Source organism: Dinoponera quadriceps, unplaced genomic scaffold (assembly GCF_001313825.1).
Source record: "Dinoponera quadriceps isolate SergipeBrazil2010 unplaced genomic scaffold, ASM131382v1 scaffold545, whole genome shotgun sequence".
NCBI lineage: Eukaryota > Metazoa > Arthropoda > Insecta > Hymenoptera > Formicidae > Dinoponera > Dinoponera quadriceps.
This window is the reverse complement of record NW_014554681.1, coordinates 1,603-16,922: the sequence shown is the minus strand read 5'-3', so window position 1 is coordinate 16,922 and position 15,320 is coordinate 1,603. Positions and strand designations below refer to the sequence as shown.

Genomic DNA, 15,320 nt, shown 5'->3' with positions numbered 1-15,320 from the left:
CCCCCCCCCCCTCGGCCGGGGCACATATTGCGTACGGCCGTCCGTGCGTGTTTGCGTACACACGCGTGTAATCGCGTACGTACGTACGTACGCGCGTTCAAAGCGAAAGGGAGAGAGAGAGAGAGAGGGACGGAGGGGGAGAGGAAAAGGGAGGGGTCTCGGGACCGCGATAGTAATCTCTCGGCGGATTGTCAAACTAAATTAACTCCTCGCGGCGTTCGCTCGGACGTCTTAACGCTCGACGTCACGATGCAGCCCGCAGGGATCGCGCTCGTGCAATTAAATATGAACAATCGATCGGGAAGGCGACAGGACGTCCGCCGGTTAGCCTTGAGTCCTTTCGTAAAACACCGTCTCTCGCGTCGAAAGCCGAGTCGGAATTTTGATGCCGCTTTTGACGCCTCCCTTGAGGAGCGGTAGCGTAAAGTGAGTTTTTTTTTTAGAATTCGTTGGAACTTGCACTTTATATAGATTTCAATATGATCTAGTTATCGGCGCAATTAGGAAACGATTGACCGAAAGCTAAGATGTTCCAAATCTGAAGGTGATATTTTGTTATACGCGCTCCTCGAGATTCATCCGGTTTTTAACTTCACTTGTGATTTCTTCTAAACCAGGATCTTAAAAGCAGCGTTTTCTAAACCAATTTAGGATCTTAGTGAGAAACTAATGTGATATTAAAGACTGATACAGAGACATTAGACAAAAATTGCACAATTATTAACAATTTTTTGGGGGTGAAAATTGATCATTTCGCTTTGAAGTGATGTGTAAAATTCATAACTTATTCTCACAGTACGTGAAATACATGTGCATATGCGCATGTTTAAACATTTATATACCTCTTTCTGTTATCTGTGCATTTCTATTAGATCAACTAATGCATAAAAATATAATTAATAAGGAAAATAAAAAATAATAATATCTTCGTGTTTGTAACATTGTATATATATATCTCTCTTCCAATTTCGTTTCAAATAGACATTTATTATTTAAGTAGCGCAATAAATGCATAGGAACGTAATTTTGCTTGATAAATATTAAATTTACGAGTGCCTCTTGATGCACCGTTGAAAATGCGGCTCTCAGCGCTATTACTACCTTGAGGATAGTTTGCGCCTATTTAGATGGTTCACAGACTAATAAAAACCTACTTTGACGATACTGACATTTTTGAAATTTCTCTTTTGAACCTTCAATTCTACAGATTGAATTTTAATGCTTCATCATTCTATTTTAACGCTAAAACGGGCCAAAAAGAAAATTTAAGACATCATGAAGCTCAAAGTATGGCTTACATTATATTATTAGAATTGAAGTTGTGTCTGTATTTGTGTAAGCCTATTTTGCTACCTTAGTTCCTATCAAGTTGTAGAATTCAAGATTTAGGACAAAGGACCAAAATTTCGACTCGGCCGAGAGCATTCTTCTTCCACGAGGTGAAGGGAAGAAGGTCGCGCGTGTGTGACAGCTGACCGCGTTATCGCGGATGTCTTTCATCGGGATTCTATAATAGGGGTATCGCGACAATATGAGAATAGATACATGATCAATGAGACTATCACGGAAGTGACTGATTATTACATACCGCGTGCCAGATCGGTGCGTGGCTAATTCAGACCGCGGGGAATAATTAGATCACTCCTTCGTACACGTCTAGGCCGCCAAGAGTATCGAATACTTCTCCCGATATATCTAATCTTAATTTCGCCGGGAATGTATTTAAGCAATTACGCATCAGCACCTGACGTGTGTGATACAGATTACCGTCATTTATTAATTGGGTATAATAATTTTGTCAGCGGAGTGACACGAGTTTCAACTTACGTCAAACGAACGACCAACGCTTTACACTGAGAGAAAACAAGTAATTGGTATCGCTGAAATTACAGTTATTCTTCAAATTCGTATTTGTTGCTCCAACAAGGAACTAGCAGAGCAGCTGCATGCGCATAAAATTATTATCTTTGTATCTATGCCTGTTCTCTTAAGCTGAATCAGTGAAAATGTGACTAACTTGATCAGTGAAACAATGTTTTCAATGAATATTCACTAATTTTTAGTGGAATCTCTTTCACTTAGCTCTCTTGTCTAATACTTTAACTGATTTTGACCAGTAAAAAATTAAGTGTATTTTTCAAATACGATATAAACTGAATCAATTAAACATAATTAAGAATATTTCCGGCTAAGTTATTGATAACATCTTAAAAGTGGTATTAAGATAATAAATAATGTCTTTTTACACTGTCTCTGCAGTTAGACTTCTCCGATGGAAAACATTTGCTGTTATTAACAGACTTTTGCCACGAAAACTGATTTGCTGTACTTCTAACCACCAGTGACTATATAAAGATAGTTTTCCTGACTACAAAATTATGCCACCATACAATTATACATACATATAACGATGTAATAATAATATAATTCACCGACGGGAAAAAACATTTCTAGTCACTTGATAAAACAAGATAAAAACTGTTGCGTTAATTATAATCACAGATACCAGACACTTTTTTCCCTCGGTGTGAGGGAATTCGCGGTAATCAGCCCGACGACGTCTCGACGGATTGCTCGCCCCCTCCCTCCCCGACAAGAAATTTCGACGAAGGCGCGGCACATCCCTCGATCGCAGACGCGATGTTTCGGCGGTCCGCTCTCTCACATTCGACGCGAACTCCTCGGAGCTATTCTGACGGAACGATTCGTTCGGCGGGAGCTGCCGATCACTCCGAACGGCGTAGACCTCGGCACTTCGGTAACGCACGCTCGGGCTAATTCTCTCTTATTTACCCCGTCTACTCCGGGAGAAGAATCCGCCGTTCAGGGCGAGCGCGGTTTGTTGTCGGAACGGTTCGTTTTAGCGACGGCTTTGCCGCGGGAGTGAATTATGGGCGCTCGGCGTTCTGACGTGCGCCGTTACTCTGACGTAATCTAACTTCTACTCGATATTCCCTCTAAGCCTCGACCTTGGTCTACTGTCCTATTTCGAGGCTTTCCGGGGAAGACACGCCGTCTTTTCCGCTCTCACGCGATCCTTCCGAGAAGATCGGGGAGGAACGCCGAAGGGGGTGGCGCTCGGGAATTTAGGGGTGGCGGACTCCATTATCCCCCGCGACGGGATTGCGCCCGCGTGTGTGGCCGGGTGTGTAGCCACGTGTGTGTGCGTGTGTAATATCCTCTAATTCCTGGCGATTTTTGCCGATCGCGCCGCCGATTACACGAAGTGGCCGCGATTCTCGCAAATTTTCCATTACACGATATTCGCGGGGAAAGAATTTTATTACGGCCGCGCTCTCTCCGTCTCTCTCTCTCTCTCTCTCTCTCTATCTCTTTTCCACTGCGTCGTACTCGCGATGCCCGCTTTACGCTCTGTATTATTTAACAATCTATCTTGCTCTATCTGCTAAGCCATCGTCGATCCAATCTAAACGCGGATTTCATTCCACCTCCAACGAGAGGAGGTTATCGATGACGAAGCTCCGGGCCTCCGGTACCTCACGTTTGCGCATTTTTCCCATTTAATCGCGACGGCGACGTGCACTGATAACGCGCGCGCGGCACTTCATATTTGTAATCGTACGATTGGTAGTCGGGAAGAGGGAAGCCGCTGGTGACTCCGTCCATACCAGTCGCGCAGCTCGAAAGCACCTCCTCAAGAGGATGAGGGAGAGAGAAAGAGAGAGAAAGAAAAAAACGGGAGTACAGCGTGCAATAATCGTCGATCGTCAGCTCGAATTCCCGCGGAGATCGGGCGAGCTGAACGGAGTAGGTTTTCCGCGATATTCTCAATCGTAACTCATAAACTATCCGGCGGCCAACGTGACCCGCGCGCGCAAAAGGAAACTGCGGCGGTCGCCGAGAAGGTATCGAGTTCGCGTAACGGACGGGACGGCCGAGAATGAAAGGACCGTACACGGGGGCGGAGGGGAGGAATCGACTTGGCCGTGTCGAAGGGGTTTCCTCGTTCACGTGCGCTTCCGGTTTCGGTTACCGCTGCCTTTTTCGATCGTTATTAAGTTACCGGTAACGCTATACTGCCCTGCGCGGGCGCGGGGAGGGCGCGAGAAGTCTGCGAAAGGATCGAGAGAGGAGGGAATAATTAGGGAAGGCGAGGCTGAGATGAGGAGAAGGGGGGAGGGGAGCGATGTTCTCCTCCGCCTATCAAATTCGATCCGTCGGCGGAGTAATTCAGCGAAGGACGCGACTCCGCCGCCGCGCTTCTCGTCCTTCGTTGAATACATTCTTCTTGAAATCCTCGATCCTCTCTTTTTTAAGGATAATGAGACGCGGATGTACTCTCTCTCTCTCTCTCTGGGTCGGATTCTTCAGTGCGTAGAGTTTCGCGAAACTGTACTCTCGCGCACTGAATATTCTCCTCGTGTCGGATACGGTGAAATCCTTACGATTAATGAGGAGCAAAAACGATACTTTCTGTCTCTCTCTCTCTCTCTCTCTCTCTCACCGGTACTGAATACATACCTCAGATTAAAACACTATCCGCACGCTCTCTCTCCTGCTCTCTTCTTCTCGGCGCGATCTTGTTGTTGCAATCGAGCTATTTCACCGTTCGATGACGTGTATTCCTCCGCAATTTCGGACGCCGCTCGAGATGTACGGAATGCACGTAACGCGGGCGATTAAAATGCAAAACACGCGAGAGAGGGAAGACAATAAAAAGAGAACGATCGCGCCGGAGCGAGCTCACTTGACTCCCAGACCCGAGCGAAATCTCACGAAATCACGTGTCGTCGGAGGTGCGGGGCCCCCGGGCGATTAAAAGCGCGGCGGCTCGCTGCCGGGATATAAATTCAAATAAACGATCGAGCGGGAGCAAGAGAGAGAAAGGAGAAAAAAGGAAGATGGAAGAGAGAGAGAGAGAGAGATCGGGGAGATTGCTTCTTGGTCGATGAGAGCGCGCGATGGGTGACCCGCTCGTCGGCGGGAAACGATTTATCGTCGCGGCCGATCGGCGGAGTCGAGGAGCGACGAACGTCGTCGTTGACGATCCGCGAGGCGCGCGCGATTTCGACGTCACGTACGTACCGCTCCGCGACGCGTCGTCGTTTTCAATGCATATTAATCATAGCCTCCCCCTCCCCCTTCTCTATGCCCCCTCGCACCCTCCATCCTCGGTCGGTCGTCGGGCGTCGGCGTCGCGATCACGGCCATTCATCAAACTGAGGGATTTCGAAATCTGCTACGCAGCAAACTGAAAACCCGGTCGCGGCATTACCGGAAAAACCTGCCAGCGCGACGCGAACCGCGCCGCGTTTCCGGTCGATGCACCCGCGAAAAGCCCGCCACTACCGCCGCCGCCGTCGGGTTCTGCACTGATAATTAGCGTCCTGCAGTTGGCGACGAGTCCTCGCGGACGGGAAATTCGATCCGCGCCGGCGGAAGTCGCGAGTGCCAACGCTCGGGTAATTGCGCGCGTGCGAGGATTCGACGGACTGTTGCTCGCGCGAATGCGCCCCCGAGAGGAAATTTTGGCTTTCATATTGATGTTTTTAACCCTTCGATGCCCACACATCGATCCCATTGGAGTAGAGTGTAATTTACAAGATCGTCGTAAAGGACGTTCCTGATGACATTTTTCTCGTCCGAATAACACCGGAGAAGTACGATTTTCTGAATATACATAATTATACACATTGGACGTTCAAGATATAACAGTGAGGAAATATTAAAGTTGTTTTATCGTTTTATGGATTTATTGTAAAATTGTTTTGCTTAAAAAATATTTATTTTTCGCCTGTTTATAACATAGTTGTTGAAGAACATCGGACGAAATTTTCATAAATAGAATATTCTTGCGTTTTTTTTACAAATAAGTTTATATAAATACGAGAGCTGACGGCTTTACGTGAGATTGCATATACTGCGTTTCAGCAGGAAAGATACTATTTCACGGGTCAGAAGAATATAGTTACATTCATATGGAGAATATAGTTACATTCAGGATGGACTGATATATTATCGGCGGAATTATTATTTTACTAACAGACGAAATTTTGGGGAAGATCCAAAATTAATTATATCAGATTTTAAAGAGTTAAAGACAATTCAACGTAGAGAAAATGTCACCACCCAAATAATCATTCGTAACATCAAAATAGGACAATAGTTTATAAAGGATCAACAATTTATAAAGGATCCTCCGAGATCCTTTGAACAAGAAAGTTCAAGTGTCAGTATTCGGGATTTATGGAGTTAAATGTAGAACCAAAATTTCGACTCGGTCGTCTGATCGGAATATTGCGCTCTTAAGAAGTTCTCGCGTATCCTGGAATTACCTCATTAACAGTAATTTCGCTTTTGCGCCAAGCGCAGAGAAAAATGTTGCGAGCACCCGTTCGGAATCGAGTGACAAAGTTCATTCGTTAAAAATGAATATTGATGCGACGAGTCTTGACTTTTAATGACTTCGCGAGGGACCAGACATCCTCGAGATACGGGCCGTAATATAATAAAGGAGAGAAACGCGACGGGCAAATGACGCACGTAGACTCGAAAAAGGCGCGCCGCATCCCGCGATTTTCGTTCTTTTCCCCTCCTCCTACCCCCTCTCCCTAAAAAAAGAAAGAAGAAAAACCGAAAAATAAAAAGGAGACTCGCGCGTCACGGATACGCCAAAATTCGAGGTCCCCGCGCGTAATCGTCCATACGCGGGATCGTCGCAAGTCGATCCGCTCGATCGCCCGTCGATCGCTCTCTCTCTCTCCCNCCCCCCCCCCATCCATCTTTCCCTCGAAAACAGACGAGACGGGGGACGCGGGTGGGCAAATAATCGTCGTTCGATTTTTCGGAGCATACATGAGTTTTCGGATTAGCGGGCCGCGCCGCCGATGGAGAAGGCGAACGCTACGCCGCGCAAGACCTCCCCCTCTTTCCGTCCCCCTCGCCCGTCCACGGATATAAAATATATATACGCCGGTGGAGATGTGGATATCCCCCCGAACGAAGAAGAGAGAGAGAGAGAGAGAGAGAGAGGAGAGAAAGAGAGTGCGTGTGCATCGCCATATGGAACGGTCGCGTTCGCGATGGCGCGCGTGGGTGTGTGCACGTGACGCAGGGGGCGCGTGCTACCCCCCGCGACCAGGAACGGCAAGGTATTGTGTTTATATGCATATATATCGGGTAAGCCTCCGACTCTCCCTTGTACTCTAACTCGGCGTTTTCCGATATTCCGGCCGAAACTCTCGACCGAAAAGCCCCGGCCTTCGGATCTGCGCGCGCGCGCACACATATGTAGACACACAGACAGCCCGCGCGTCCACCGTCGCTCGTCCCCGCCGCGCGTCGAGTCGCCATCCCCCTTTTCTCTCGGCCAGCTATACCCCACTTACTCGCGGCAACGTATGCAACGTCGAGCCGTCATATTCGGACAAAATCGAACGTATCCCGCCTAAACGGGTTCGTCTCCACCGTGCTCCCCTCCGCCCCTGTGCACCCACTCGGCCGTTTTTCCTACCTCCCACCGTCCTCCTCCTCCTCCTCCACCGCTGCCGCCGAGCCCTCCGTCGACGCGGTCGAAATATTTATTATAAGCCACGAGAGTCGCGTCCGCCCTCCAAGTTTTCCGCGGCTGCGGATAAATGCGGCTGCGGATGCGCCGAATTGCGATCGCGATTCTTTCTCGTACCTTCGGGGCTGCGCGGGAGGAGGTGAAGGGCGGCGGTACAAATCTTTACGGTGTGATCGGGGCTGAAATGAAGGACGGCGAGGGGCGGTAATAGCGGTTGCTACCGGTAATCGTGCTGGTGGCGAAGTCGTCGATTAGCATGCCGGATGGTCGAGTTCCCTCGAGCGGATAAGTCAAGCGCGAAGGTGCGTCGTCACCGCAACAGTCTCAATAATTATTTTTTACGCTGCAAAATGATTTTTTTTTCCGCTGTAAAGTGATTACTTTTTATGTAAGAAATCTTGACGCGCAAAAATTCGCCGGAAAATTTAACATTTAAATATTCTTTTTTCCCCAAAATTTAAGCGAGACACCGTATTTCCAATCTGCGTCTATTGTATCGAAGACCAAGATCCTACGCTCTTCGTTGGAAGAAATCCGTTTTGAGATACTTGCCCGATCGTCCGGTCGGCCCTTTGCGAAGTTCGTTTCCCACGTTTACCCCCTCGCGTCATTATTGACTCAGCAGTTAGAAAGAAACACGGCCGGCCCGTGCGCTATTTACTCTTATTAATAGCACGGCATGCAAGCTATGGGCTTATGAAAGTTAAATTAAATTTTCGATGGTAATGAAATCAGCACGATCGAGCGGCCGGACCGAAGCGACAAGCGCGCGGAGATCAATCGGCGATCGACGGGGGCGATCCAAGGATGCTCCGGTTCTCGTGAAAGAGACCGGTGAAGGGCTAAGGGAACAGGGGGTGGGGTTGGGCGGTGCGGGGGACGGGTGCGCGGGCGGACGGGCGGATGGAGGGTGCAGGCGAAAACGGGGAGGCTGGAAAAAAGCCCGAACGCGGCCCGTTCCCGTCGACTGACGCAACGGGCTCGGCAAAGGATTTATCCGCGAGCTCTCTCTCCACCGGCTTGGATTGAAACAGTAATATGTTATTGGTAAGCTCTTCCTTTTACATCGGCAGCGCCAATAAATGCTGCAGACAGGTTAACGAACCGGCCGCAGAAGACAGGGAAATATGGCGGGCGGGCGCTTAGGGGCGCGAGAGCGCCTCCGGGGGGGTGGAAGAGAAAGACAGGCGGATGGACGCGCGCGGAAAAAGACAGAGGGAGGAGGTGGAGGAGGCTCGGGATAGCGGAGAGATACCCGGGTTCGTGCCAGAGAGAGCCCAGAGAATCCAAAGAGGAAAAGAGAGAGGGAGAGAGAGAGAAGGAAAGAGAAATAGAACGAGAGAAAGAGAAAAATGGGCAGAAAGAGAGAGAAAGAGGGAGAGAAAGCGAGAGCGAGAGAGAGAGAGAGAGAGAGAGAGCACCACCGCCCATCGTCACGATAGAGGTGGCATCGCTAAACTGTCGACTTCGAGCTTTTAATTCGCGATCAAAGGACCGTAACGATCCGTCGGTGCCCTCTCGGCACCGGCCACTCTTTCCGACGTCAAAATTACTTTTAAATTCCTCCCACGTCCCCCTCGGCCCTCCCCCTCTCACCACCCACGCCTCGTCTCCTCGTCCCCTCGACTCGACGTCCACCCAACCCTCCGTGCTGCACATAGCCGCGCTGCACCGGCAGGGGTGGCGGCGGCGGCTCTTCTCCCTTCGCTTCTCTGTCCGCGACCGACCACTTTGCCGCTTTATAGCGTATGCGCGCCATGGCGGACGCGAGCCATGAAACGAATTCGGGCGTCGCTTAAGGAAAAAAGAGGATACGCCGAACAGGTGGTTCCGTCAAAGGTAATCGACTCTCTGCGGCCGATCGGATTCGATAACGCGCGGCGCGAGGGGATCCCTCTCCCGTGAGCCTGAGCCAAGGGTACGCGGCGCAGAAAGAAGGACGGGCTTTGGGGGAGGCCGAGGGGGAGGGGTGGCGGTGTAATAATGACGTTTCGTCCTGACGGTTCTCCAGCGGCCGGAGGAAGCTCGTCGCGCGACCCTCTCTCGTCGTCCGCTACATCGCCGATTGCATCTCGATATTGGCTTCGATTCGTGTCTCCGGAATTTCTCCGGTCTCCGGGTCGTGCCACGCGGGGGTGAGTTTTTTTTGCCGAATAGAATTTTAACGCCGGTTACGGCAATGGGAGATCCGAGTCGTCGCGCGATCGGACGTTCTCGGGTCCATGATGATAGGGACGGTCGGTAGTGGAGAAGAGGGCGATTATTAAGGTCGAAATTAAGTGAATTTTGCGTGACACGTGTCGGTGGTTAATTTCGCGTTAGAGAATGGCTTAGAAAAATGGCTGATTCATCGATTTAAGACAATATCCCATGCCTTAAGTCTTGAAGTAACAATAATTGTCTTGTGTCGAAAAAGCCGCGTTCGTTTCGTGATCGATGACAAACCATTGTACGATGAAAGAGAAGAGATAAGCGAATGATAATTTAGATAACGATTTAGGGCATCAAATATTGTCTCGAGATGAAAAGACAACCGTTCTGCCGAGGCCCTTAGTCTGGCGGGAGGATAAAATTAGCGTCAAACGAATTTGCGTAAATCCTTGAATTCTCGGGACGATCGTCCGGGCGATCCGGGTCGTCGCAGGCGCGCAACGATAATCGCAAATAACTCGGCAAAAAGGGTAATGATAAGCGAAGATAAACCTTCCTGCGGAAATTTCTTCATCGGGTGAAATCGCGCGATAGTCTCGCCGTTTGAAGCCACCTCTGTCGAAGGCGCGGCTAATTAATTGATCAATTTGCATTCGGTTAGCCGTGGATTAACAATTTCTTTCTCTCTCCCCCTCCCCCCTCCTGTTCTCCTTTTTTCCCTTCGTCCGGATCGCGAGAAAACTCTCAAAGGCGCGCGTTATCTCAATAATTAAAACGCGTTTAGCGATGCCTTTGTGCCGGCCGTTCACGCGTGCGTCCGAGGAGCGAACGTCGAGAGCAAGGAGATTAATGCGATCGGCTGGAACATAAATGAATGCATTAAACGCAACGGCTCCGGTGCCTCGCGGTGCATCTTGGACTGAGTGAGATATCTCCCTCTCGCTCGCTCGCGCGATTACATCCCCGCGGAGAGATATTTTTCCGCGAAACGCTGAAACGGCGAAATGACGGCCAGTAATCATCCGGGCTCGAATCGCGAGTGACGGACGCGAGCCTTCATTTTTTATTCCTTCCTCCCGCTGAAAATAACCGGGTCGCGCGTGGCGCGCGGAGGAACTCGGAAAAACAGTCCCAACTTTATTCCAACGCCGCCGTATTTTCGATCCGGTAAGACGACAATGACGGACACTCTCCGGACGGTTTGTTTGCCCGACTGTTTGTTCGCGACGCGTCTCGTTCGTGACGCGTCGACTCGATGCGCTCTCGCGTTACACGAGCGAGACGGAAAGATCGGCCGATTCAATGAGTCGCCGCGGGATTTTAATTAACAATTCGACCGTGGGACGTTAATTTTGCAGTTAATTAAAACGCCGTCGCGGCTTCTCACGTTGAACGGCGGCGGCGGCGGCGAGCAATCGGGCGAAAGAGAGAGAGAGAGAGAGAGAGAGAGAGAGAGAGAGAGAGAGAGAGAGGTGGCATTGAAGACGCAAAACTCGAAACTTGAAAAGGTTCCATCGTCGCGCTATCGCGGTTTGTCACGGCACGCCGTCCTGCCGCTTCTTCCCACGCATGCTTTCATCGAGAACGGCGAAAGCCGATCGCGAGAGCGCGATCGTACCAGCCGATCGTAATACACCGCAGGTGAATTAATATCCGCCGTGCGTGCACACGCTTCTGAGAAAACGCGTCGCGATCGCCGCGCCTAATTTCGAGGGAATCCGTCGGTTAATGAGGGAGAGAGAGTTGCGCTCGCTGCCGTAGTTCCTCCTTCGAAAAGGATGAGAAGAGAAAGAGAGAGAGAGAGACATGCTTTTTATACTCTAATTGCGTAAAATTAATACACAGAAAAAAGTTCTAGATTTAACTAAATAATGATTACAATATTCCTTAGCAAATTTTTACTTGAATTAAGTAAATTTTATTGGAATCAATATACACACTTTACTTGAATAATTTAATTAGAAATTATTTTGTTTGGAACAAGTAAATATTTACTAAGCAGTGTTGGAATTATTATTTATTTGAGTCTATCGCTTTTATTTCTGTATAAATTTTAAATAATATATAATAAGTTCAGCTTCTCGTAACAACACCTATTTAATTTTGATTGCGAATTAATTTGCATGCGCGAGAAAGAGAAAAGGGGAGAGAGAGAGAGAGAGAGAGAGAGAGAGAGAGAGAGAGAGAGAGAAGCAGAGAGAAAGAGAGAAAAGGAAGAAAGCGGGCTACGTAAAATTAGCAACGATACAAAGGTAATAAGCGTATTCTTGAATGTTGAACTTAATTCCACGTCTGATTACAACATTATAACATCGATACCGGGATAATTCCGGAAATAATACAAGGAGAGCTTTAAGAATCGACGTATCGATTCGGCTTTCACTCTCTCTCTCTCTCTCTCTCTTTCTCCCGTGCGTGCACGATTCGATAATGCTCCGGACGACTAATCGGCGCGGAGCACGCGGAGTCCTGGCCCAAAAAGCGTCTCGATCGCTCTCTCACCCCCTTCCCCCGTTGCCGTTGCCGAATCACAGCCTCCCCTTCGGATGGTATTTTTTTTTAATCGTCCACCTCGTAGCGAAAAAAGAGAGACGACGTAGGCGAACGGAAAATATATCGGCTGCAAGTGCATGCGCGCGGCGCGCGATGTGCATCCCGACGTCGACGATCGGATGGACGCGCAGGACGAGGATGACGAGGATGACGACGAGCAAATCGTCGGACTCGACAGATATTTCAGCTCTTTTTATACCCGCTTACGTCCGCGTTTACATCCCTGATCCCACGCTCTCGCGTGGACTAAATACGGCGTGCATTAACAACGCAGACCCGATGCGTGTATATGTACATGTAATACACACACACACACACACAAGCGCACGCACATACACGTGTGCATTCATACAAGCAGACGCGCTCCCCCGCATCCTGTGTCGGCAGGCACATAACGCTTTTCTTTTCAGGAGCCAGGGCGTCCTCGGGCGCATCCGCGGGGAGCAACGCGAAAGTCCGAGGCGTCGTCGACGATCGCGATCGATGACGATGACGATATATGACGGCAACGATGACGACGACGCGATTGTCGCGCAATTACGATGAAAGATTACCGAGAAAGAGAGAGAGAGAGAGAGAGAGAGCGAGTCCGCGCCCCGCGGATCCTCGAAGAGGTCTCACCGAAAACGAGCAGCTGGATTACCGGGGACCCTCGGACCCCGGCCGCTCGGGTCCTCGAGCCTCTCGCGAAGATTCTCGCGAGAAATACGGAAAGAAAGAAAGAAACATCCCTCGGCGATCCGCGACGGGGTCCTGCGGATCCTCGGGATCCTTTCCTCGTTACAATCGGGCTGGTACACCGGGCGTGCCTCGAGTAGCTTCGCGAGGTTAGCCCACCTTGGCCATGCGGATCCTGCGGATCCAGCCGGGCGTCAAAGGAAGAAAGGCGCGGATCAAGAGCTTGACCGATCACGAGCCGGACAGATTCACGAGGACCCTCGAATTCTCTCCGCTTTCGCGAAGCGGCCGCTCGGTTCGGCTCGTTGATTTCGTTTCGAATTTAGAGTGGACTTCTATCGTAGTTCGGTTACCCGCGCGAGAGCGAGAAAGAGAGAAAGTTAGAGGGAGAGAGAGAGACAGAGAGAGAGAGAGAGAGATGAGAGAGGAAGAGACAGAGAGAAAGAGAAGGCGAGTGGCCGCGCCGAGGGCCACTTGATTTGCGTTTCTTGCTCTCCGATCAGCCAGCGTCCCTCTTTATTTCAATGGCGGGCGGATATCTAACGTCTCCGTACCATTACGTCCCCGCGCGATATTTCTCTTTCTCGCCGCTAATTCGATGCCCGTCCACCTCCGCCCCCGCCGAGGAAAAAGAACGGAAAAGGGAGAGAGGAGAAGAGAGCGACGATGCGCCGTCGGGATGCCCCGCGGTTTAAGTAAGGAGTTACAGCCGCGCATGGCCGGACCGCCGGCGAGGAGTTACTGCCGCGCAATGGCCGGACGCGAATCAAGGAGTTACGGTCGCGCTCGGTCAGCCGAGCGAGCGAGCGAGCGAGCGAGCGAGGATACGGTTTATCGCGACCGGCATTCATCCTGATCGATTCCTTATTTGTTTTCATTCTCATCCGTTTATTATTGACTAACCGATTGACCAATCGTTTATCATTCATTCGGAGAGCTTAATTATTCATCCGATCCGATTGAAGAATTCGCGAGGAGGTCGCGAATGCCGGCTAATTTGTGCCGGCGAACCGAATCAAACGTTTCCGGGCTCCTCGAAGGCTTCCCCGTCGGCAGTCGTCGTTTTAAAGCTCGAACCGGCATGCGTGGATATCGCGATGCGAGCTTCCGCGCGATTATGTAATCGTTATCGAGCGGGGCTCGTCGCGATACACCCGCCAAAGCCGGTTCGTCGCTTCTCCACCGCGGCGGGGGCGGCGGAGCGCGAAAGAGAAAATCGACGACGACGAAAGAGGGTTTGTGCGCGCCGCCCCGACCTAAGAGACAGAGATGGGGTGAGAGATAGAGACGGAGTCGGGGTAAAGTAGAGACAAAGAGAAAGAGAGAAAGCAAGAGGAAAATAGAGAGAGAACGAGAGAGAAAGAGAGAGAGAGAGAGAGGGAGAGAGGAACGGAGAGTGCAGGACGGAGAAGAGAAAAGCGCGGCAACGAGGAACGGCGACCGGGGAGAACCGGTGTCGGGGTAATTAAGCGCCGTGCGCGCGATCGCTCCCGTTAGAAAAAAGAAAAAAAATCTTTATCCGTGACGTTTCTCGGCCGCGTGCGGTATGAACGAACGAGACGACTATATGTATGTTTTTTTTAACATCTTTTTCGGCGCGCATCCCGCGCCACCCTTCGTGCGGAAATCCGGCATGGAAATCTGGTCAGCGCGTGTTGTTCGATTCTAACTTCAACGACAGATCACGAATGAAGATTTTCACATATCGGACCGGTCGGGCGGCACTTGATTATCAGACGGCGTTTCTCCGCGAATCCGACGGAATTAATTCTGCAAAGGCGACCAGAGAGAACGAGAGAGAGAGAAAGGGAGGGGGAGTGAGAGAGAGAGAGAGAGAGAGAGAGAGAGAGAGAAAGAAAGAGAGAGCGAAAGATCGCAGGTCAAGAATGAGAGGGAGAGAGAGAGAGAGAGGGAGGGAGAGAGGTCGCCTTCCGTTTCTCGTCATCTCGTCGAAGGCCGTCGTCCGTCCCTGACCCTACCAAAGTGTGTTTTGCATTGCAGACTACCAGATGCGCAATGTTAACGTGAGATCGGTCAACTCTAAACGAAGGAAAACACCCTCCTCTTCCTGCTTGTGAGTCTCTCAGTTTCGGTGTTTCGTAATAATTCCACCTATGATAACCACACTGTTCTAAACCAGATTATTATGACATTGTTGTAATGGTTCGAGACGTACATTGACCTTTGACCTTTGTCTTTATATATTACACACGCACACACACATATGAAAACACGCGCGTACAAACAAACGTAAACGCACATATACACACACATAACATGCGCGTGAATAGAAAGGAGTCGCCGATCATTGTGAGTCCCCCTCAGGATCTTCCGCTCCTCGGAGCTTTCTCCTCTTCGAGCAAAGAAAACGAATCGGGCCTCGACCGAGGCGCGCCGGTGTCCTTTCTCT

At 50.1% G+C, this 15,320-nt stretch overlaps 1 protein-coding gene across 1 annotated transcript in view; it reads left to right on the top strand.

Moving 5' to 3' along the window:
• The window catches only part of LOC106740828 (one cut domain family member 2-like), a gene marked incomplete at its 3' end in the record, with an annotated part of 75,164 nt that extends 60,180 nt beyond the window's left edge, over window positions 1–14,984 (top strand). The window contains exon 4 of the mRNA XM_014612259.1: window positions 14,912–14,984. Coding sequence (XP_014467745.1) covers window positions 14,912–14,984 — 73 coding nt within the window. The remainder of the gene's footprint in view (window positions 1–14,911) is intronic.
• Between the last annotated feature and the right edge of the window lie 336 nt (window positions 14,985–15,320).